This window comes from Acomys minous (assembly GCF_964271855.1).
Source record: "Acomys minous genome assembly, chromosome: 13".
Classification (NCBI taxonomy): Eukaryota; Metazoa; Chordata; class Mammalia; order Rodentia; family Muridae; genus Acomys; species Acomys minous.
The window spans coordinates 15135087-15157015 of NC_140495.1; the positions used below are offsets into that span (position 1 = coordinate 15135087).

A 21929-nucleotide genomic window follows, 5' to 3' on the forward strand; every position below is an offset into this window, starting at 1 on the left:
ATCTCTACAGCCCCCTTGTTTTTTTGAGACAGGATCTCACTGGTCCCTGGGGCCTGCATTTACCAACTAGACTGACCAAGTAGTGAACTACAGGAATCTACCTTTACCACCCCAGCTCTGGAATTACAAACCTGTGCAACTACATGAAGATATTCCTTTTCATTTATTTTTATGTGTATATTTTTGCCTTTATGTACACGTCATATATGTGCTTGGTGCCTGAAAAGAAGAAAAGAAGACATCAAAGCCAGGTGTGTCAGTGTGGGCAGATCTCAGAGTTCAAGACCAGTTTGGTCTACAGAGCCAGTTCCAGGACAGCCAGGACTATTACACAGAGAAACCCTGTCTTCAAAGAAACAAACATAAAGACAGCATCAGATCTCCTGTAACTGAAGTACAGATGACTATAAGCTACCACGTGGGTACAGGGAACCGAACCCCAGTCTTCTGAGAGAGTAAGTACCCTTACCCCTGAGCCGTCTCTCCAGCCCTACCTACAGGAAGTTTCCTATATGGGTTCCAGGAATCAAATTCAAGTCCTTATGCTTGTGGCAAACACTTATGGAGCCATCTTTCCAGCTCCCTCCTTTCTTTATTACAGTTATCTAGACGGGGTTTTAGGAAGTTGCACAGACTGGCCTTAATTTCACTTTGTAGCTCAGATGTACCTTGAACTTTTGATTCTCCTATCTCAGCCTCTGGGGTAGGTAGGACTACAGGCTCATGACACTAAGCATGACTAAAAATTATTCAAATTACTAAGACAGGGTCTAACACTAAAGCCTAAGATGATCTTGAACTTTTGGTGATTCTCCTGCCCCAACCCCCCAAAATATTTAGATTACAGAGGTAAAATACTATGCCTGACTCCAAAAGTTTTGGTTTTTATTTTGTTGTTAGGTTTCTTGGGTTTTTTGTGACAGGGTTTGTTTGAGACAGCCCTAGCTGTCCTGGAACTCACTCTGTAGAGGAGCTGGCCTGGAATTTACAGTGGTCCAACTGCCTCTGGCACATAAGTGCTGGGATTAAAGCCGTGCTGCGCCCATCACCACCACCACCCAACAGTTATACAGAGAAACCCAGTCTCAAAAAATCCAAAACCAGTTAGGTGTAGTAGTGTACATCTTTATCCTTGAGTTCAGGACAGTCAGGGCTACACAGAGAAACCTTGTCTCAAAAAACAAAAACAAATATTGGGCTACAGAGAGCTCAGTGGTTGCTGCTCTCTCAGAGGCCCAGGTTGAATTCCCAGCATCCATACAGTGGCTTTCAACTGTAACTATAGTTCCAAAGAAGCCAACACCCTCTTCCTACCTCTGTGGTTGCCAGACTTTCATGTGGTATGTATACATACATACATACATACATACATACATACATACATTCAGGCAAAATATCCATATACATTAAGATGAATAAATAAATGAATAAGGCAAATACCAACCTGAAATGTGGCTGTTCACATTTATAATCCTAGCACTTAGGTGGCTGGAAAAAAAAAAAGACCAAGGGCTGGAGAGATGGCTCAGGGGTTAAGAGCACTGGCTGCTCTTCCAGAGGTCCTGAGTTCAATTCCCAGCAACCACATGGTGGCTCATAACCATCTATGAGATCTGGTGTCCTCTTCTGGGCTGCAGGCACACTTACAGGCAAAACACTGTATACATACTAAATAAATAAATCTTTTTAAAAAGTTAGATATGAACCTGGATTACAAATCAAGTTGGTGACCTGCCTAAGCTACATAGTAATACTCTGTCTCAAAAAACAAAAGCCGGGCTGGCAAAATGGCTCAGGGGATGAGTGCTTGTCACACTAACATGATTAACAAAGTTGGATCTCTAAACAACATGGTAGGAGAGGAAGTTGTCCTCTGACTCTGGCACACTCTGTGACATACATACATATATGTGTGTGTGTGTATACACACAGGGGGAGAGGGAAGGAGGGAGAGAGAGAGAACTAGAGCAAGCAAAAAACAGCAATTCTTGTTCTGTTGCTTAAGTGCTATAATGCTTTTGCAGTTCAAAGGGACTAGAATATTCTCTAGTAATCTAAATGTTTGCTATTTTATAAAGCTGGGGAGAATTTGAACTGGACTCTGGAGCTAAGAGATGAAGGTAAAGTAACAGAATCCTAAACAGGGACAAAGGTCATGGGATTCAGCTAGCAAGAGGAACTGGGGAGCAAAACACATATGAGATGCTTAACAAGCTAGTTAGTTAGTAGGCTCTAAGAATAAAACCTGAGTGGGGGCAGGAGAGATGGCTCAGTGGTTAAGTGCACTGTCTGCTCTTCCAAGGGACCTGGGTTAATTCCCAGCACCCACATGGCAGCTCACACCTGTCTGTAACTCCAATCCTAAGGGATCTGACACATTCATACTAATGCACACACCAAAAATAAAAAATAAAAAGTAAATAAATAGTTTTTTAAAAAACAAAAAAAAGGATAAAACCTGAGGAGGTGGACTGGAGCTAGCAGCAACACTTTGGATGCCACATTAGGACCTAAGACTTCATCCTATGATATGTGGGCTTTTTTTCCTTCTTGAGAGAGGGTTTCTCTGTGTACTGTAGCCCTGGCTGTCCTGGGATTTGATTTGTAGACCAGGGTAGCCTCAAACTCAGAGATCTGCCCACCTCTGCCTGTGTAAATTTCTGACCAGTGTAGAATAATACCATCTGTGATCACTAGTTAGCTGTTCTTAATAGTTTAAAAGTGCTAAGCCAGGCCACCTATTTAATCCCAGCACGTAGGAGGCAAAGATAGGTAGACCTATGAGATTTAGAGGCCAGCCTGGTCTACAGAGTTCATTCCAGGTGGGGGAAGAGAGGGACGGGCTATGTAGAGACACTGGGGAGGGCGGGTGCGCAAAGCCAGCCAGGTGTATACCTAAAGTCCAAGTGTAAGAGTGAGTGAATGAATGAGTGTGTGTGTGTGTGTGTGTACAGGTGACTCTTAAACCTAGGATACACAAGGTACACCATCATCTCAAAAAAACCTAGAGTGCCGAATGAACAAGTGCTTAAGTTTACAAATGAATTATGCAAAGACAAAGACAGAGGACCTAGTACTGTAATAATGGTCTTTATGATGCAGCCCTTAAAATACCCAGCACAGAAATGATGCTACTGTCTTTGGGTAACTGTTGAATCAAGCTTCATAAAATATTCATGACTAGTAAAAGCATTAAGAAAAGATATTCAAAGTTTCCCCCGCATTCGGATTTTCCTGTCTTAACATAGGGTTAGGCCAAGGAGAGACTTTAGCGGACCCTTAAACTCCCTACAACTGTATGCAGTAGTCACTGCTGACCACTTGACAGTCCCCTTCTTTATCACTAAGAGATCCAATGCTCACAATTAGCTAAGAGTCTAACTTAGAGTTAGCTACTTCAGCAGAAACAGCAAAAATTTACTCCTGTGGATGATTTAATTTCCAAAAAATAAAAAAATAAAAGCAATGGGAGCTTGACTTGGAACAATTTTGAAATGCTAGTATTTTAACATCTCCCTCCTTTAATAGCTACCCAAAAAACTTCATTTCATCAAGGCCAAAATTGTACTAGTCATCCAAAATATGGCCCCGTGGAAGGGTAATGAAATAGATAACGTTACTGCTCAATTTCCCTCTCCTCACAAGCGTAGCCTAAGACAAACAGCCAACAGCCTGACGCCTGCGAGGACGGCATTCATCCCTGGCTTCCCAAAGGGACCTAGCTCTAGACCAGGGTGCGGGTTCCTCTCAAAATTAAACATTCAGAGGTGACACAATACTGACAGAAACGGAGACTACTGCCTTGCTTGAGCTCCTTAATTATCTCGTGTCGGTTTCATATGGAGACAAAATACACACAGACACCTGTGTGGAGAGGTAAAAAAAAAAAAAATGGTGTAGAGCCGCCAGGACCCTTGCTGGAGCTGATCCTCTTTTGGGGGTTGCCAGCCTCGCCTCCATGGTAAGAAACAGGCCTGACAGGCTGTTTTCATCCAGCAGCAGCAGCTTTTAGCACTGCTTTTGTTTAGAGACTTGCAAAGTAGCTCCAGCTGGCCTGCGTGCGACCCATGGCAATCCTCCTGCCTCAGTCGAGTGCAAGAGCTCCCATACCCGGTTTCAGTTCTGTTAAAAGGTGATGGGGGTAGTTCAAAACCATGCACAATAAAAGCGTTTTTTTTTTTTTAAATAGTCCTAATATATTCCTGCAACCATCTTTTAACAGCCTGTCTCTTTAGGAGACAAAATTAATCAAATCATCACCACCCTTATCTTCCTAAAGCACACGCTCCAAAAGAAGTGGTTGTCGAACACCAAAGAACTTACACCCCCAAATAAAACTCAGTCACTGTGGACATTTAACCAGATTCTGCAAGAAGCAGTTAACAGTGAGTCCAGAAGAGCACGGAAGGCTCCGAGGGGTCTCGGTGGAAAGAGACAGCCGAACATACAGGGCCCTGATACTACCCTGCTTGGCTCATAAAGCATTTTTAGGCCTGTTTCGTCTTGTCTTAAGTCTCAAGCGGCCTGAAAAAAAAAAATTACTCGCAAGAGTGTGATATCTAAGAGCGACGTACGTTTATCACTGATTTATTGGAGGAACGTTACGGCCGGGAGAACAAGCGGGTATTGACCACGGCTCAGCACTCCGGGGCTGAGGCGCCCAGGGATTCGGTCTGAAAGGACGGCTTCCCGCTGCCCCGCCGGCCGGTCCTAGGGCACAGGGCTCTCCTCTCCCACCTCCTCCCGGGCTTGCCCTCCCAGCCTCCGTGCCAGCACCTGGGAGGCTCGGCGGGAAGCCAGCCAGGACGCTGGAACGATGTTCCAGGGATGCTCGGCCTAAGTCCCGACCCTGCCCTACGCGCGCCTGCTGCAACCCCGCGCCCGCAGCAACCCTCACCGTGGGTGTCGGGCGGGTCTTTCGGCCCGGACTCCTGTCACTCACCGGCCCGACCCGGGCAGCGGGCGCCCAAGGCTCCCTACGGGAGCTGGGCCCCCCGGGCCTCCGGGTTTCGGCCCGCCCCCTGGCAGGCAGCGCAGGTGGCTGAGCCCCGCAGCAGCGGCCCCGCACCGGCCGCTCGGTCCAGCTCCTGGCGCTGCCCACTGGGTACGGATCAACAACAAGATGGCGGCCAGCCGAGGGGGCGGGGGCCGGGCGTCATAGTAACCAAGGACAGCAAAGAACCCGCCCCCGACTGAGATTGTGTCCAATCAACAGCCTCTCCTCCCGACGTCTGAAGAAATCCTTCCCGCGGATTCGTCAACTGTTACATCAGTCAGAGCGTGCCTCTCGTGCAAAATGCCTGGGGCACGTGACTGTGACGGCACGAATTGACGCATGCGCGCTGTCCTCAGATTTGCTAGCGGCGGAGCTTTTGCGAGCGGCTGCGGATCCTAGAGCGTCCTTGGTTTTCTCACCTGCGCAACCCTTTTTCGGTTTTGAGCTGACAGCATTTATCATACTCTCGCACACACTTAGGGACTGTCAGCGGTAAGGTATTTACTTTTTCGCCTGCCTCTGTGCCTGAGATCGACCAGAGATCACTGGCGAGGAAACTGAGGCGCAGAAGAGAGGCTGAGCCAAGGTCACACAGCCCTAAGTGGTGGTGGTTATGTCCCTCACCTCTTCTAGCCCCAGAGTTAAAAGTGTTTTCTAAGCGTCTTCCAGCATTGCCTCTTACCAGTCGAGAGGCACAGCCTTTTGGGTTACCTCTTCCGGCTTCCCCTTTCCCCCGTTTATTTTGCAGAGTTAAATCTGCATCCAACACAAGTCTCCTCTCTTCTTTGGCCCAGAGCATCCGTTAAGTGCCTAAGACAGTATCTTTTGCCCTTGGCTATCATGCCCTGCCCCCAAGGCAAACTAGAGTCCCAAGAAGATGGTCATCCCTTGTTCTCCATAGTAGGCCCCTAGCACTGGGCTTGGCTTCGAGGTTAGGACACCAACGGCACCACAGCACCTGATCCCACACCAAAATGGCCTGACTAACTTCTCAGAGACTAGGTCTGTCTATAAGATGAAGATGAACAAGAGGCAGATTTAAGCTGGGCGTGGTGGCGCACGCCTTTAATCCCAGCACTCGGGAGGCAGAGGCAGGTGGATCGCTGTGAGTTCGAGGCCAGCCTGGTCTACAAAGTGAGTCCAGGATGGCCAAGGCTACACAGAGAAACCCTGTCTCGAAAAACCAAAAAAAAAAAAAAAAAAAAAAAAAAAAGAGGCAGATTTAATAAGCTCTTAGAGAAAGCCAAGTACTCAGGGAAAAACCATCCCTAGCCACTCTGAGGCTGCTGACACCCTTGTTTTGAGGGAAACCCCATTAAGAGAGATGGTTCAGAGCACTTGCTGCTCTGCCGGAGAACCTAAGGCCTGTTCCCAGCACCCGCATCAAGGCAGCTCACAGCAGCCTGAGACAGACATGACCCCAAGTTGGTCAGCACTGCACACAGTAAAATCTGTTCTGCAGGCTGGTCCAACGCCCTGGCTATGTGAAACAATCTAGATTAGCATAGCAAGAGCTAAGCCGTGGAAACAGATGCAAAGTCACGGGGTGAACTATCAGAAAGGAGCTTTCTCAGTCCCTCCATGACCAGCTAAGCACAGATTCTCCCATCTCTCCCACCCCTTAACTTTATGCAGAAATTCAAGATCCCTCCCAATAAAACCTCTACACAAAGTTGGCAAGCTGCCTGTGAGGGCTGATGGGACCCTCAGACACCAGCAATGTTGAGCCAAGGACTCCAGAATCTACAGTGTGTTTAACAAAATAAAAGCCAGGCATGATGATGCTCACTTACAATCCCAGTGTTGGGGAAGGGAAGACAGGCAGATTCCTGGGCCTCTCTGGTCAGCCAGCCGCGCCTACTTGGTGGGGTTCAGATCGATGAGAGACCCTGTCTCAAATGGGTGGGAGGATGGAGGTGTTGATATCTGAGTTTGTCCTCTGGCGTTGATGTGCATGTACACATAGGCACCAAGGTCAAGCCAGCTATGAAAGCACATGCCTGTAATCCTAGCACTCAGAAAACTGAGGCAGGCATGCAAATTTCAAAACAGCTTAAACTGCAAAAGTAAACAATGGGCAAGCCAGGCATGGTGGCGCTTAATCCCAGCACTCCAGAGGTAGAGGCAGGCAGATCGCTGTGAGTTCAAAGCTAGCTTGGTCTACAGAGTGAGGCCAAGACATCCAGGACTGTTACACAGAGAAACCCTGTCTCAAGAAAACAAAAAACAAAAAAAGGCGGTGGCAGCACACGCCTTTAATCCCCAGGACTCAGGAGGCAGAAGCAGGCGGATCACTGCGAGTTCGAGGTCAGCCTGGTCTATAAAGAGAGTCCAGGACAGTCAAGGCTACACATAGAAACCCTGTCTGGAAAAACAGAGAGAGAGAGAGAGAGAGAGAGAGAGAGAGAGAGAGAGAAGTAAACAATGGTCTACATAATTCCAGGACACCCAAGGTTATGTAGAAAGACCATGTATCAATAAATAAGCACATGAACAAATATTTTTAAAAATTTAAAGCAAGTCTTGCTGGTATGGTGGCACACGCATTTAATTCCAGCACAGGGGAGGCAGAGGCAGGGGCGAGTAAATCTTATAAGTTTGAAACCAGCCTGTTCTACTTAGAGAGTTCCGGGCCAGTCAGGGCAACACAGTGAGACCCTGTCTCAAAAAATAAAAGAAAGAAATAAATAAATAAAAAATAAAAATCTGAGTAGACAGGACAGCTGGGGGTCCATCCATCAGTAACAAAGATAAGAGCCTCTTCTACAAAGTGTCAATCGCTGTCAGGGCATCAGACAAGGTTTCTTCAAAGAAAAATAACCTTACTGTTCCATAGGGTGCCCACAAGGAGGTGGCACCTTGTCCAAGTAAGAACAAGAAAGCACAGATCTCAGAGCTTTTCCCACACAAAGATCACAAGGTGGGTGGCATTCTGTTTGCAGTCTTTATTGCTAAATGGACTTGGAAATGCAGGCTACAAGGGAGTTCCACACACAGCTGAAGCAGCTGCTCGGCCTCACAGCCAACGCCGGGCTCCCGTGCTTGTGCTGAACAGGTAATCTCTCCCTGTACCTGAGCCGGGTGAGCAGGACAGAGGAAGGGAGAAAGGCCTGCTGGCTTCAGCACTGTGGTCACACTTTCCATGGGGACCCAAACTTATCTCCTCCCTTCCCTGCTCAGCTAGAACCCTAAGGTTGAAGTCAAATGAACTGAGAGCCAGTAGATACCAGTTCCCCTACAGCATCCCCTACAGCACCCCGATTTCACCTTAGTCTGCTATAATTTGCTGGTAAAACTGGGATATGTAGGGAGCTCTCCCCTCACCACCATCTGGCTAAAGGATGAGGGGGTGGCAGAGGGTGAGAGACGAGATCAGTCAGTGAAAATGCAGGTGGTGGATACTTGGCGGTGGTGGCAGTAAGAAAGGAGACGGGCACAGGAAAGAGAAAACTCTGGGAAAGGCCAAGAGCCCCGGCAGAGAAGGGTTTATGAAAAGTAGAGACTTACAGACATCTTGGGCTCTGCCATCAAAATGCTGCTGGAAAGAAGAAAAGGACACAGTGAGTTGAGCCTTCCCCACAGGGAGCAGATGGAAGGGCCGGGTACCCACCTGCCTCCTCTATCTTTGTGTTTGTGTGGGCACTCTCACAGGTGTAGCCACTTCCAGGCAGGGAAGGCAGGGACAGGTGGTACCATGGAGCAGCCCCAGTGCCCTTAATTTGGAATATGAGTTGGCATACCAGACCCATGGCAGTTCCGGGTACCTGGGACATCTCCATTCTTGTTGCCTCCACGAGCCTGTCAATGGAGCCTTCATGTCCCTGGATGCTACAGCAAATCAAAGTGGAAGTACAAATGTCTGGGTCCCAGCCTGAGTTTAGGAGATGGGGTCCCAGGCATAGAGGTAGGCAGAAAAGACCGACCTGTTTAGCAACAGGGCTCTAGCCGGTTTGCTCGGTGCCTGTAGAGACTGGGCCAATCTAAAAGGCCAGGAAGAAGCAAGCAGTGAAAGTAGCAGGCCCGCTAACACGAAGGAGTGACATCATCATCTGTCCCTGCCCATGCTGCTGTCTGTCCTACACCTGGCTCAGAGGGTTCAGTCTACAGAAGTGAGGCAAAAAACCAGATAGAGGACAGGTGTTGGGGACAGGGGGAAATTTCAAAACTCTGAGCCATCTATGTCCATCTGATTCCAAGACTGGACTCCGCCAGTGACAATGACCACTTCCAATGCCTCTCAGTCTGAATACTTCTGCAGAGACAGCAGCAGCCCTCCTCAATCTGTTTGCCCACCAATGTTGTCAGTGTCATCAAATATTCAGCAAAGCTACCTGTTCCAGCCAGTGCCTATTCTGTAAGCTGGAGGAGGGGGCAGAAATTAGAAATAGGAACCTACCCCCGAAGGATCCTGCTGAGGAGCCAGCCCAGAGCCAGAAGGAGAACTGCTCCCGTCACTGTCAACACTACCACAAACCAGGCCTCTGGCTTCCAGAAAGCCTCCACCTCTGTCACAATCAGGGGTGTCATTGTTGAGGACACCTGAAAGGAGGGCCACAGGCTCAGCACTGCCACTGGCAATCCAACTTTCAAATTCTCCATGAAGTGGAGCACTTCACACTCCAGATTTACTTTTTACATCCAGCACTTTTCTCCAAAATGTTTTCTCTCATAATTCCATCTTTAAAAACAAAACCAAAAAAAAAAAAACCCAACAAAATAACCCCCCAAAACAGGTGCTCTCACCCTTCAAGATCCTCTCTTCCAACCCACTAGGGCCTGAGAACCCGCTCACTGTGCTGCCGTGGGTGCTGGTGGCCACCGTGCTGGCCTTCCAAGGAACAAGATGCGCAATGATGGTGGCTGTGGTGCTGAGGTGGGGGGTGGAAGGGCCCACATCAGCAACATGGATCAATAGTTCATAGGTGCAGGGCTGCTCTGGCCATGGGGGCCCCAGCACAGTGTCATCGTGCACCAGGATGCTCCCTTGCAGTCTAAATCGGCTCTGGCTATTCCCTGGAAGCAGAGCAGCAGGAGAAGAAGGTACTATTAACTTAGCCTGACCCTCACCAACAGCCAGGTGGTCCCCACATATTCACACCTCCCACGATGCTGTAGGAGAGGGCCGTGCGCTGTGGCTCCTGAGGGATCCGGCATGACACCTTGGTCACCTCCATGCTATGACCCAGGGGAGTGTAGACGGTGAGTTCCTGAAAAGGAGGCTCACACTCCGGGGCGTGGTCATTCACATCCTAGAGAAAGGCCACCACGTTAGGAGTGACTACGGCCCATTCCTCAAACTCCCAGGCTGTCCCTTCACCTGGTAAGGACCAGGGTGTAATGTTTTCCCCAGTGAGCCCCTCCCCACAACCAGCCCACATTAGAAACCGAGGCATCTGCATAAAAAAAAAAAAGAAAAAAGAAAAAAGCCAGAAGGAAATCTGTCTTTCCCAGGCCTTGCAGGTCAGTTACCTCAACCTCAATCATTATGGTACATGAGCCTGAGCGGTGGTGGTTGAGGTCCCAGTCTTGGCTGTGATCAATCAGCAAAATAACAATTCTGTGCAACCTCTGCCGCTCATAGTCCAAAGGCCCCAGGAGATGAAGCTCTCCTAAAATGGGGCGATCCAACCTTAGCCTGCAGAGCCAACTCTGGTCCCATCCCTCCCCCCCAAGCCCTGGGGGTTAAGTACCAGTGAGGCGGTCCACAGCAAAGGTGGAGGGTCCGCCAGAGATGTAGTACTCAAGGCTGTTATGAGGAAAGTCCATATCCGTGCCCACTACGGAGCCCAGCAGAGTGCGGGGTCCTGCATCCTCCCGAACCCGGAACGTGCGTGGGACACAGGCTGGGGAGAACTCATTGACAGGTGTCACCATCACCAGGACTGGAACCTCAGCTGGGGACCATTTAGCAGTTAAGGAGCTGGCCTAAGATGCCCATACCTGCCCTAGGGGGTTTTAGTAAGTAAACACAGCCCTGTACTGGAGGGAGGGTCTCTGTAGAGTGGTGGGGATCTTAAAAGAGAGCCATTCTAGGGTTCTTAAATTGAGACAATCCTGACCTACTAGTTTTTTAAGGGGAAGCTGGGCATGGAGGTGCATGCCTTTAATCCCAGCACATGGGAGGCAGAGGCAGGTGGATCTCTGTGACTTTGAGGCTAGCCTTGTCTACAAAGCAAGTCCAGGACAGCCAGGGCTAACACAGAGAGACCCTGTCTCCAAAATCCAAAAAAAACCCAAACAAACTAGTTTTTAAGGGGGAAAAAATCTGTCTATGCCTTGGGGATGGAACAGGGTAGACAAAATAGCCTTGTCCTGAGAGTGTCCAGGCCTAAGTAAGTATGGTCACTCACTGGTCATCTGGGGCTGACCACCATCAATCACCAAGATGGAAGCTGCATGCTGGAAGCAAGCCCCAGGTGTGTCACAGTCCAATGTAGTGTTCACCTGGCCAAGGGGACCAGAGAGTAAGATGAAGCCAGGATCTGGGAAAATCTTAACGCATGCCAGGGTGCCTCAAACCAGGGTGTCCACGTAATAGCCTACCTTGACCCGGTTTTCCAGACTGTCGGCTGTCTTTACAACCATATCCCCACCCTACCTCCAAGGTCTCAATGCCTTAACAAGCCTCCCACCCACCCCGTCTGCATGGGAGTCTAGGAGGGGCGTTGGGCACCTCAAGGACTCTTTCACGCAGATGGAGGCTAGCAGAGTCGGGAGGACTGTGAAACCGCAGTTGGTAGTCAACGGGAGCTCCAGCAGTGTCTGGGTCAACGCAAGTGAGCGTGTTCAGCACAGTGCCCACAGGTGCAGTCTCTGGGATTTGAGTCCTGGGAGTGGAGGGCGGGTGGCAAGACAGGAGTCTGGACCAATGATGGGCCAGGGGGATCTCACCCCAACCAGCCTGAGCATGGCTTCCGGTACTCACACCAGTAGCGCTGGATGGCATCGTGGGGGCCAGTGGTTGACCGCGCGTATGTTAACCGTGAGCTCGAACTGGGCACTGGCCCAAGGCTGGAGCCTCTCAAAAGCCCTCACCTGCAGTTTCGTGACCACTGTGCCCGGAGCGCGAGCCAAATCCAGGGGTGCGGTAGTCCGCACTACTCCATCAGCTGGGAGCGTTGGGAAAGTGTAAGAAACAAAGCTCCGCCCCATCCCAGTTCCCTCAGTCCTGGCACCCGCCGCCGCCGCCTCCTCTCACCTTGTCCAATGGAGTAGAGTGAACTGGGCAGCGGGGAGATGATTTCATAGAGCAAGTTGAATCCCCTAGCTTGGACCTGAGTCACCTTGCTCCCAGGGGCCAAATCCTCTGAGATGGTGATACTCTGGGCCTTCTGTCTAAACCAAAAGTGCAAACCTAGCTCCTACTTGCACCTGCTCAACCCAGCAGGGTACCCAGTTCCCTCACTTGGGCTCCCCCTCCTGTAGGAGCTAGGATGCTCCTTCAGTCCTGCAGCTATTTCCCTAGGGGTGGAGGCAGAATGCCCCACGGCTCCCAGGGCAGGGGGAGCCTTCCTTACGGGAAGGAGACTTGGCTGGAGGGCTTGGGCAAAACCTTCACTGTCAGCATCCCTTTGCAACTCTGGCTTTTTCCTAAGGACACTAAAATCTGCAGCTGGAAGGTCTGTCGAGACAGGAAGGAAAACCATGTTATGTGTCCATCACTTTATCCATTTCTTTTTTTTTTTTTTCAAGACAGGGTCTCTCTGTATAGCCTTGGCTGTCCCGGTCTCACTTTGTAGACCAGGCTGGCCTCGAACTCACAGTGATCCACCTGCCACTGCCTCCCGAGTGCTGGGATTAAAGGTGTGTGCCACCACCGCCCAGCTACTTTATCTATTTCTTGTCCTCCCTTCAAGTAGGAAGTCCTCCTCAGGACCTCCACAGGAACTCCCTGACTTACCACTCTGTTGACAAATATCTCTTTGGACCCTACAATCCTGGGCCACCAATTCTTCAGAGTCATTCAAAGTGTGAATTGTTAGGACAGAGTCGCTAAGAGCCCGTTACTAGGAGGTGGAAGGGTGTGTGCTTGCTTTGGTGGATGGAACCCAGAGAATTCCAGAAATGACCATTTTAAAGGGGAAAACTTCCTCCCCACCGGCCACTTTACCCAGAGTTTTCTCTCCAAGTTTGACTGCCATAAACATTGAACAATTCATTAGAAGACCTGTGAGGTCCCAGGGCCACAGGCCTGCCCTCTTTCTGGACCTCCAGACCTCAGCACAGAACAGAGCTGGGCCAAGGGGACAATCATTACAGTCAGCAAGGGGTCTGAGGCAAGCGTATCAGTCACCGTAGCCAAGAACAGGTAACTCTCAGAAGATGGCGGTTGTGCCCAATCCATAGCTATCCTCAGGTCCAAAGCCATGCTTACCTTTTGAGCCTGGCCTCTGAGGCCCTGGGCTGGAGCCCGCAGCAGTCCCTGATCATCAATGGAGAAAGGCCCAGGGAAGAGTGGAGGGTCTTGGGCACTGGTGATGTTGATCTGACAGAGCAGGGATGTTAGCGGTCCCCTCCAGTCCCCAGCACCTCAAGTACGCCTGTCAACATCCTCCAATAACCCAGCAGGTCGCTGTTTCCATCTGACCTTTCGGTACACTGCCCGCTGACTGCTACCCCAGCCCAGGTGTTCGACCATCCACCTCCATCCCTGGCTCTGGTGCTCAGCACTTCCTGCTCAAACAAACAAACAAATACCCTTCAGAGGGGTTTTATTCTTTTTTTGTTTGTGGTTTGTTTGCTTGCTGTTTTCATTTGTTTGTTTGTTTGTTTGTTTAAAGACAGATCTCTCTACCTAACCTTGGCTGTCTCAAAATAAAAAAAGGAAACAACAGTAATAAACCCCAGTGAGTTGGCTCAGGCCTTTGCTGCCAATCCTGAATAGCCAGAGTTTGACCCTGGGAACCCGCATGATGGAAGAAGGAGAGAACCAACACCCAGAAGCTGTCCTCAGAAGTCTATACACATGTCACAGCATGTGCGTGCTCACTCACACACTCACAATAAGAAGAGGGAAACACCATTCTTTCTAGTGTTACAAAAGTGATTTAAAAAAAAAAAAAGGTCATGAAAAACTCAGAACACACAGAACTCAGAAGATCGCAGTCCCTGTGGGAAACTGTAGGTAGCCTTTAGTGTCTCTCTCCAAAAGCATGCATCATGGAGAGGTAGAACTGTCTTCAGGGTCTTTAGAGGCTGTGCCTGCCCTGGCAGGAGCTGAGCTCCCTCTCTCTGTACCTTCCTCCCACCTCCTGTCCCTCCCTGCTCCGTGTTTAGAACTTACCTGGGCTCTCTGGACTCCGAGGTCTGGCAGCAACAGAGTGTAGAGCAGGGCCCCAGGCGTCACCGTCTCTGGCACATACATGAATTCCCCAGCTGTCCAGAGAAGGGGTCAGGGCAGCTCTGTTCAGGCCACGCCTTTCCACCTCCCAACCTGCTGCCCCTCGCCTCACCTGGGCTGGCAAACAGACCAGCACACTGGATACGGCCAGGGTCCCGCTGCACGTGGACGAAGAGCGGGCCCTCGAGCACAAAGTTCCCGCACTTGTACTGCAGCTGCAGCTCATAGCGGTTTACTGCCAGGGCATCCAGCCGAGCAGAGCTACTCAGGGTCACCTGTGGTGGGTTGGCAACGGCTTGGAGGGCCTACCGTTTTCTGTCTCTCTACACCACTTCTGGCTTTGGTCCCCACAAACCCCTAGTTGTTCCCCGTGACCTTACCTTTCCCAGATAGATCCCCTTATACCCGTGCAGGCTGGGTTTGTTGAAGAAGCTGGTGTGTGGACTCACACTGAGTAACTGCAGGGTGGGCATGAAGGAGGAGCAGTTGAAGGAGAAAGTCTGAAGGACGGCGCCAGGGGCTTGGCTCTCGTAGATATCTATGGACCAGGGCAGGCTGTGCAGGGCTAGGAGAAAGCCACATTTAGAAACATAACAATTAGTAATTAGCCTTTTTTTTTTTTCTTCAGGGCCTGACCACAGCTGGAGGCCAAGCAGCCAAAGTCCTTGTCTCCCACAAGTGACAGGTGGAGAGAGAACGCGACAGCCAAGATAAGGAAACAAGGGTCAGGGCTCCCTCAGTCTCTGCCCTCCTATCTAAAGGTCAGAACCTCTCTGGCAAACTGGATTCCCCCCTACCCACCTGCTCCTCACCAGAGATAAATACAGCAGAAAGAAGCTTCAGGAGGCTGAGCAGCGCCATGGTAGCCTGAAGAAATGGCAGAAAAAAACTGTTTCTCAGGCTAACTCGGGTTGCCAGGTTAGTTGCTTAAACAGAGCCAACAGGCGGCTTCCCAGACTCCGGCTCCGCCCACCCCTGGCTCCGCCCACCCCTGAGACCGAGTCCTAGACCTCCCCCACCCCCCTCCCACCCAACCCCCCACCCCCGGCAGGCTCCCGGAGGGGCTGGAAAATCTGCTTTTCCGCTGTTTCCTGTGAATTCTTCCACTCATTACCCCAACCCTAAGGGGATACAAGGGAAGGAGACTCAAGCTACAGATGGTGAAACTGGTCACATTGTCCTTCCAGACAGAGCAAGCACAGTGCCCAGGAAAATTAGCCCCAAGACCAGCTCCCCCGACAACAGTGCCTGCGTTCTACCTGTCTCCTCCTACTGTTAGAACATTATCTGCCAAGATCTAAGCCCAGTCATCAAGGAAATCTCTCAAAAGTTGTCTACATTCAACAAACAAAAGAGTCCCTAGTAGGTGAAATAAAACTAATGATTCCCTGTGGGGGACACCAGCTGGAGGGGACAAAGGACAGCTTCTGAGAGGGACTGAAGATGTGCTGTGAGGTGATCTGCGAAGCAACTGCACCAGCCTCTACAGACTAAGATTTACTGAGCCAGTATCTTTGAGATTTGTCAGTTTATTATGTGTAAAAAATTTTTTTGAAACAAGGTCTCTCTGTGTCATCCTGAATGGCCTCAGATTCGTTATCCGTGGGCCCTCACGCCTCTCATGCCGGAAGCACAGGCCTGCGCCATCATACATTTATCATTTTGTTCAACTTTTCCTCACTTGCTCTAACACTAAGTTTTCTATCCACAAAAGTTAGTCCTATCCACATTGGGAGGGACCTCAGTGACCAATGGTTGCCTCTTGTCAAATTTGGAGGGTTTTTTTTTTCGGGGAAGGGTTTCAAAACAGGGTTTCTCTGTGTAGCCTTGGCTATCTTAGACTCACTTTGTAGACCAGGCTAGCCTTGAACTCACAGAGATCCACCTGCCTCTGCACCGCCCCCCACCCCCCTCCGCTCACCCATCTTAACCACTGAGTCATCTCCATAAGCCCCAACTGAATTTTTTTTTAAAGACTTAATTACTTTTATTGTTTCCTTTTTACTTTTTCTTTTATTTATCTATTTATTTTGGTTTTTGGAGACAGGGTTTCTCTTTGTAGCCTTGGCTGTCCTGGACTCACTTTGTAGACCAGGCTGGCCTCGAACTCACAGAGATCCACCTGCCTCTGCCTCCCAAGTGCTGGGATTAAAGGCTTGTGCCACCATGCCTGGCTATAGTTTTCTGTTTTTCAAAACAAAGAGTTTGTGTATCCCTGGCTGCCCTGGAACTCACTCTGTAGACCAGGGCGGCCTGGAACTAACAGAGATACATCTGCCTCTGCCTTCTGAATGCTGGAATTAAAGGCGTGTGCTGCCACCACCCAGCTACTTTTATTTTCTAAGTGTTTTTTCCTGCATATATTATGTGTACCATATGCATGCCTTGTGCCCACAGGGACCAGAAGAGGGTGTCAGATGCCCTGGAATGGGAGTTACAGATGATTTTGATGTACCATATGGATGCTGAGAATCAAACCCAGGTCCACTGAAAGAGCAGCAAGTGTTCTTAGGCACTGAGCTATCTCTCCTCTGTGTGTGTGTGTGTGTGTGTGTGTGTGTGTGTGTGTGTGCAAATGCCACAGCACTTGTGTGGAGGGAAGAGGGCAACTTTCAGGACTCAGCTCTCTCTTACTGTGGGATCCGGTGATTGAACTCAGGGCCTCAGGTTTCCTATCCGACAAGCCATCTCAGCAGTGCTAGTGTGAGACAGGGGTTCCTTATGTTTCCCAGAGCACTCCTGCTCAGCCTGCCAAGTGACTGAGACTACAGGCACATGCTGTTGCACACTCTGAAGGCAGGAGTCCGTTCTTTTGTGTGCAAGTGGACTTGTGTTGGGATTAGTACACATGCAGAGGTCAGAGGTCAGCCTCAGGTGCATTCCTCAGGAGCTGTTCACCTTGGTTTGGTTTGGTGTTGTTTGATACAGAATCTCTCACTGGCCTGGAGACCACCAGCTAGGCTACCTTGTCTGCCAACAAACCTCGGGGTTCCGGCTGTCTCTACTGCTCAGCCCTGGGGCTTGCAAACCCTTGCTGCCGCACTTGGCTCTTTTTGTTTTTACATGGTTCCGCGTGTCCTCAGGTCTTCGTTCTTGTAGGGTAAGCACTTTACTGACTAAACTGTTTCCCCAACCCCAGCCATGTTGCTCTCGCTCCTCTAAGAAAGTGTCCGTTGCTTGCTCCCTTCGCCTCTAAAACACCCGTGCTGCTTCAGGGTCCTTTCACATCACTGCTCTTGTCCGGCTTCCTTGTTACTTCTGCTTCATCTTTCCTGCCTCCTCCGTCCAGTGAAAGGTTTTAGGACATGAAACTGCTCACATCTCCCCTCCTTCATCTACACTCATCACCTCCGTCTCCTCCAAGGCCATGGCCTAAAATGCCACCCTCTGGCCTGCCCTTCCGTTCCATCTTCTCGAGGCTCACACATCGACAATGAGCATTTGCTGTCCCTCAAATCTTTTCACAAAATTTAAAAGACATTTTTTTCTAGACAAGTCTTTCTCTTTTTTTTAAGGTTTATTTATTGTTATGTATGGAGTGCTCTGCCACCTGCAGGCCAGAAGAGGGCACCAGATCACATTATAAGATGGTTGTGAGCCACCATGTGCTTGCTGGGAATTGAACTCAGGACCATCTGGTAGAACAGTCAGTGTTCTTAACCTCTGAGCCATCCCTCCAGCCCTTTTAAATGTTTTTTTTTTTTTGAGACAGGGTTTCTCTGTGTAGCCTTGGCTGTCCTGGACTCACCCTGTAGACCAGTCTGGCCTCGAACACAGAGATCCACCTGCCTCTGCCTCCCAGGTGCTGGGATTACAGGCATGTGCCACCATGCCTAGCTACAGGCTATCCAATTTTATTTTTCAAAATAGGGTTTCTCCGTGTAGACCTGGCTGTCCTGGACTCACTTTGTAGACAAGGCTGGCCTTGAACTCACAGAGGTCTGCCTGCCTCTGCCTCCCAAGTGCTGAGATTAAAGGCGTGCGCCACCACGCCCAGCTCCAGATTATCCAATTTGTATAAAGAGAATTCAGGCCTGTTTGACTCTGGCCCACATGCTCTATACTAGACTACGTGGCTATGAGGCCAGCTTCAGTGTATTCTTCAGTCTTTGTGGCCACCAAAGCCAGCAACAGGATATGCTGGGTACGAGGATGTTCTAAACGGCAGTTCCAGCCAGCCAGCTGTTTAGACTGGAAGTCTGGAAGCCATGCTTTCTCTACCTGCATCTACACATTAATCAGTCTAGATTTTAGCTCCAAAACACACTCTAGATTCTGGAGTCTAGAATGGTGCTTCTGTTACCCTCTGGGCTCAGAACCCTCCCCTGGGATAAAGGCTAGAGTCTCCTCTCTAACTGCAGGGTTATTCTCCCAAAACAACTGTGTCTCACAGAAACCAGCCCTGGCCATCCCCGAAAAAAGTTCCACACTTCTTATAGCACCCAAAATAAAAACCAGAATCCCCCATAAGGCAGCCTGGTTTTGATGACTTCTTTCCTCAGTCCCTAGACGCCTGCCTGCCCCACACATCACGCACATCTGTGTCTTCCTTATGTTTGGTCAGCCTAGCCCTTGTCCCTGGACGTCCTTTACATTGGCAGACCCTTTCCCTTAAAATGCCCCTCCTCACTGCATGAAAATGGACTGACTCTGGTTGGATACTGAAATCAGCCACATCTTTTTGGTTTTTTAAAAATGTCTTATTTTATTTATTGTATATGAGTGCTTTATCTGCCATCAGATCACCAGGCCATCAGATCACATTAAAGATAGTTGTGAGCCACCATGTGGTTGCTGGGAACTGAACTCAAGACCTCTGAAAAAGCAGGCAGTGCTCTTAACCACTGAGCCATTTCTCCAGCCCAATCAGCCACATCTTTTTTTTGGGTTTTGGTTTGGTTTGGCTTGTTTGTTTGCTTTTGGGTTTTCCAGACAGGGTTTCTCTGTGTAGCCTTGTCTATACTAGACCCACTTTGTAGACCAGGCTGACCTCGAACTCACAGCGATCCGCCTGCCTCTGCCTCCTGGAGTGCTGTGATTAAAGCCATGTGCCACTACGCCCGGCTCAGCCACATCTTTAAGAGTCCTACCCCTCAACTGAACTCGTTGCCCTCATTCTCCTATCTTTCCTGTCTGCTAATTGGTCCAGTCCAGTCTCCGGTTAGACTGTTCCTCTGATTACGGAATGGCCTCAGGGCAAAGGCTCTGAGCAATTTTTCTTTTCTATTCCTGTAAGCAACCCATTGGCTGATGGCTCGGAGTGAGGAGGCTGACTGTGGCAGAGAGATCCCCACTAGAGGGCGGTCCAGCCTACTTCGGCTCAGACCAGGCTAGAGAGATGCTGCAGGGGATTTAGCCCTGGCCCTTCCCCTTTCTCTGTCTGAAGGCTCTTTCTTTGAGTATTATTCGCTTGGCAGAATCTCAGACCTATCTTTTCCAGGGATTATCAAGGCCAACCATGACAGACACGGAGTGGGTCACAATATCATCAAATCACAAAAGGGAGTCGCATCGGGCCCCAGTACAAGAAACCGCTATTTCACCAGGGGACAAATTGAAAAGCTGAGGCCATGGGACAAACCGAACGTGGTGGGGGGGGGAGGGACGGGACTGGAGAGGGTCGTGTCTGTCCTGCGTCACGCAAGGTTAGCTAAACTTTTTTAGACATGAGGGGGGGGGGGGATCCTGAGCGCTCTGGTCTCCAGTGTTGCTACAGCAGGACTCTTCAAGCAGTGGGGGGCGGGGGAGGGGGGGGTGGGAGAAGAATGAAGGCGGGGCTGAAAGGGGCAGGACATCTTCAGCCCGCCCCGCCTCCATTGGCTAGGACACCGGGGGCGGGGCGGGGCGCGGCTGCCAGATGTTGAGGCGGCTGCGGCGGGAGCTACCGAAAGCAAGGAGCCTAGGAGTAAAGCAAGGGTGAGGACGCCCTGGCGGGCCGACCCGGCCCACTCTGCTCTCCTTCCACAGGTGATCGAAAAGGAGCCGGCCGACCTGGAGAGGGCTACAGTACCAGCACCAACATGCACAGCGCTCGGCTTGACAGCTTCCTGAGCCAGCTCCGCTGGGAACTGGTGAGACTTTAGTGGGTGTGGTTGTGAGGATATGTGGGGGTGCGTGGCTGGCGCCTGGCTGGAACAACAAATGGGTAAGGGGTGGGCTCCGGGTGCCCAACCGAGTGAGGATGGGGGCAGGGCAGCGCCGTAGAGATGGCCCAGATGGCCCGCTTCGGGTTTCTGACTGTTGGGAGCTGTTCTGGGCATCAGGTAACAGGCGCCCAGCTGGCCGAGCCGGCGGCGGCGGGGGAGGTTAGTGAGGAGAGAAGTTTCTTCTGGGGACCTACCAGGGGCATCAAGGGCTTAAAGAAGTGCTGTGCTGCTGTGGACATCCCCTACCCCAGGCTGGCCTGTACCTCCTTCCTCTACTGTGCCTGCCCGCCCTGGTGGCGCGTGCTGACTTGCCCGGCCCTGCGTGCTGCAGCCTGCCGGGACTGCCACCAGCTCTGCCGATGGGAGCCATCTGAGCCTCGAGTGCCAGTGCCCCCGTGTGGGCCTTATGCTTACAGTTCTGCCTTGCTGCACAGAGGCTTTTCAAGTCCTTCTGAACCGTCTGTTCTTAGGGCCGGCCTGGTCAGACACTAAGGGGTGATAAAAATCCCTCTCCAACTTCTTGCCCTCTCTTTCCCTTCAGTTGTGTGGTCGGGACACAGGCTCACCTCCAATGCCTGGCTCACTGCAACCAAAACCCAAAACTGATCCAAGTGTACAGCCCAAGCCCCAGTTCAGGGCCTCAGATGCTTTGGAAGAGGATTCTGTGTGCTGTGTGGAAGAAGAGGAAGAGGAAGCCTTGGTAGCAGAAGACAGGGGTGCGCCCTTGGGATGTCCTAGGGAGCATGCCCTAGACTGGGACTCTGGCTTCTCAGAGGTGTCTGGCAGTACATGGCGAGAGGAAGAGCTGTCTGTACCCCGGCGCCAAGCACCCCCAGAACGGCCACCTCATAGCCAGCGTTTCTCAGTCAGTGACCTCCCCCTGCGCAGTAGGGCAGCTGTAACCAACATACCACCTGCCCATCGACCCCGGCCCAAGTCTACGCCAGATGCCTGCCTGGAACACTGGCAGGGACTGGAAGCAGAGGACTGGACCGCAGCCCTGCTGAACAGGGGCCGCAGTCGGCAGCCCCTAGTGCTAGGAGATAACTGTTTCGCTGATTTAGTTCATAACTGGATGGAGCTGCCTGAAGCTGCCAGTGAGGGAAGTGATAGAGGTGTTTCCCGAGCCCGTGCTCGACCCCCTCAGTTCCTGCTTGGCCTCTCAGAGCAGCTAAGGCGTAGGCTGGCCAGGGCTCGCCGGGCAGCTATGGCAGGAAAGCGGCTGTCATGCCCACCTCGTCCAGAACCTGACCTGCCTGCGGACATCTCACGATTTGCAGCTCTCATGAACTGTCGAAGCCGCCAACCCATCATTTACAATGATATCAGCTACCTCTGACCCTGCCCTCCAGCTAAGGACAATAAAGGCTTTTTTTTTCTAAACTGCTGCTTCCACTCCTGAGGCTTCAGGATGCTTCCCCGGCCCTCTGGCGGACAACCAAGACAG

At 50.7% G+C, this 21929-nt stretch overlaps 2 protein-coding genes across 11 annotated transcripts in view; one reads left to right on the plus strand and one right to left on the minus strand.

The window, feature by feature from the left end:
- Positions 1 to 15259, minus strand: part of CDHR4 (cadherin related family member 4) — a 30747-nt gene extending 15488 nt beyond the window's left edge. Inside the window, exons 1-19 of one of the 10 annotated variants that reach the window (XR_014773597.1) lie at positions 15149 to 15259; positions 14717 to 14901; positions 14449 to 14611; positions 14280 to 14371; positions 13371 to 13481; positions 12514 to 12617; positions 12195 to 12331; positions 11922 to 12105; positions 11670 to 11823; positions 11347 to 11440; positions 10687 to 10890; positions 10466 to 10605; positions 10095 to 10245; positions 9740 to 10009; positions 9393 to 9535; positions 8920 to 8976; positions 8761 to 8824; positions 8504 to 8534; positions 7927 to 8068 (exon numbers count right to left, since the gene is read on the minus strand). Coding sequence is in view for 7 of the 10 variants with exons in the window: in XM_084752638.1 (XP_084608764.1) it covers positions 8013 to 8068; positions 8504 to 8534; positions 8761 to 8824; positions 8920 to 8976; positions 9393 to 9535; positions 9789 to 10009; positions 10095 to 10245; positions 10466 to 10605; positions 10687 to 10890; positions 11347 to 11440; positions 11670 to 11823; positions 11922 to 12105; positions 12195 to 12331; positions 12514 to 12617; positions 13371 to 13481; positions 14280 to 14371; positions 14449 to 14611; positions 14717 to 14901; positions 15149 to 15197 (2340 nt within the window). In the remaining 3 variants the exon portion in view is untranslated. The other 9 variants (XM_084752640.1, XM_084752638.1, XR_014773598.1 and 6 more) reach the window with 9 other exon arrangements.
- Positions 15260 to 20100: 4841 nt separating this feature from the next.
- On the plus strand, positions 20101 to 21859 carry INKA1 (inka box actin regulator 1). The gene is made up of 2 exons (XM_084752753.1): positions 20101 to 20407; positions 21024 to 21859. Exons 1-2 carry the CDS (start codon positions 20357 to 20359, stop codon positions 21819 to 21821), a joined length of 849 nt encoding a protein of 282 aa, XP_084608879.1. The 5' UTR covers positions 20101 to 20356; the 3' UTR covers positions 21822 to 21859.
- Positions 21860 to 21929: the final 70 nt, after the last annotated feature.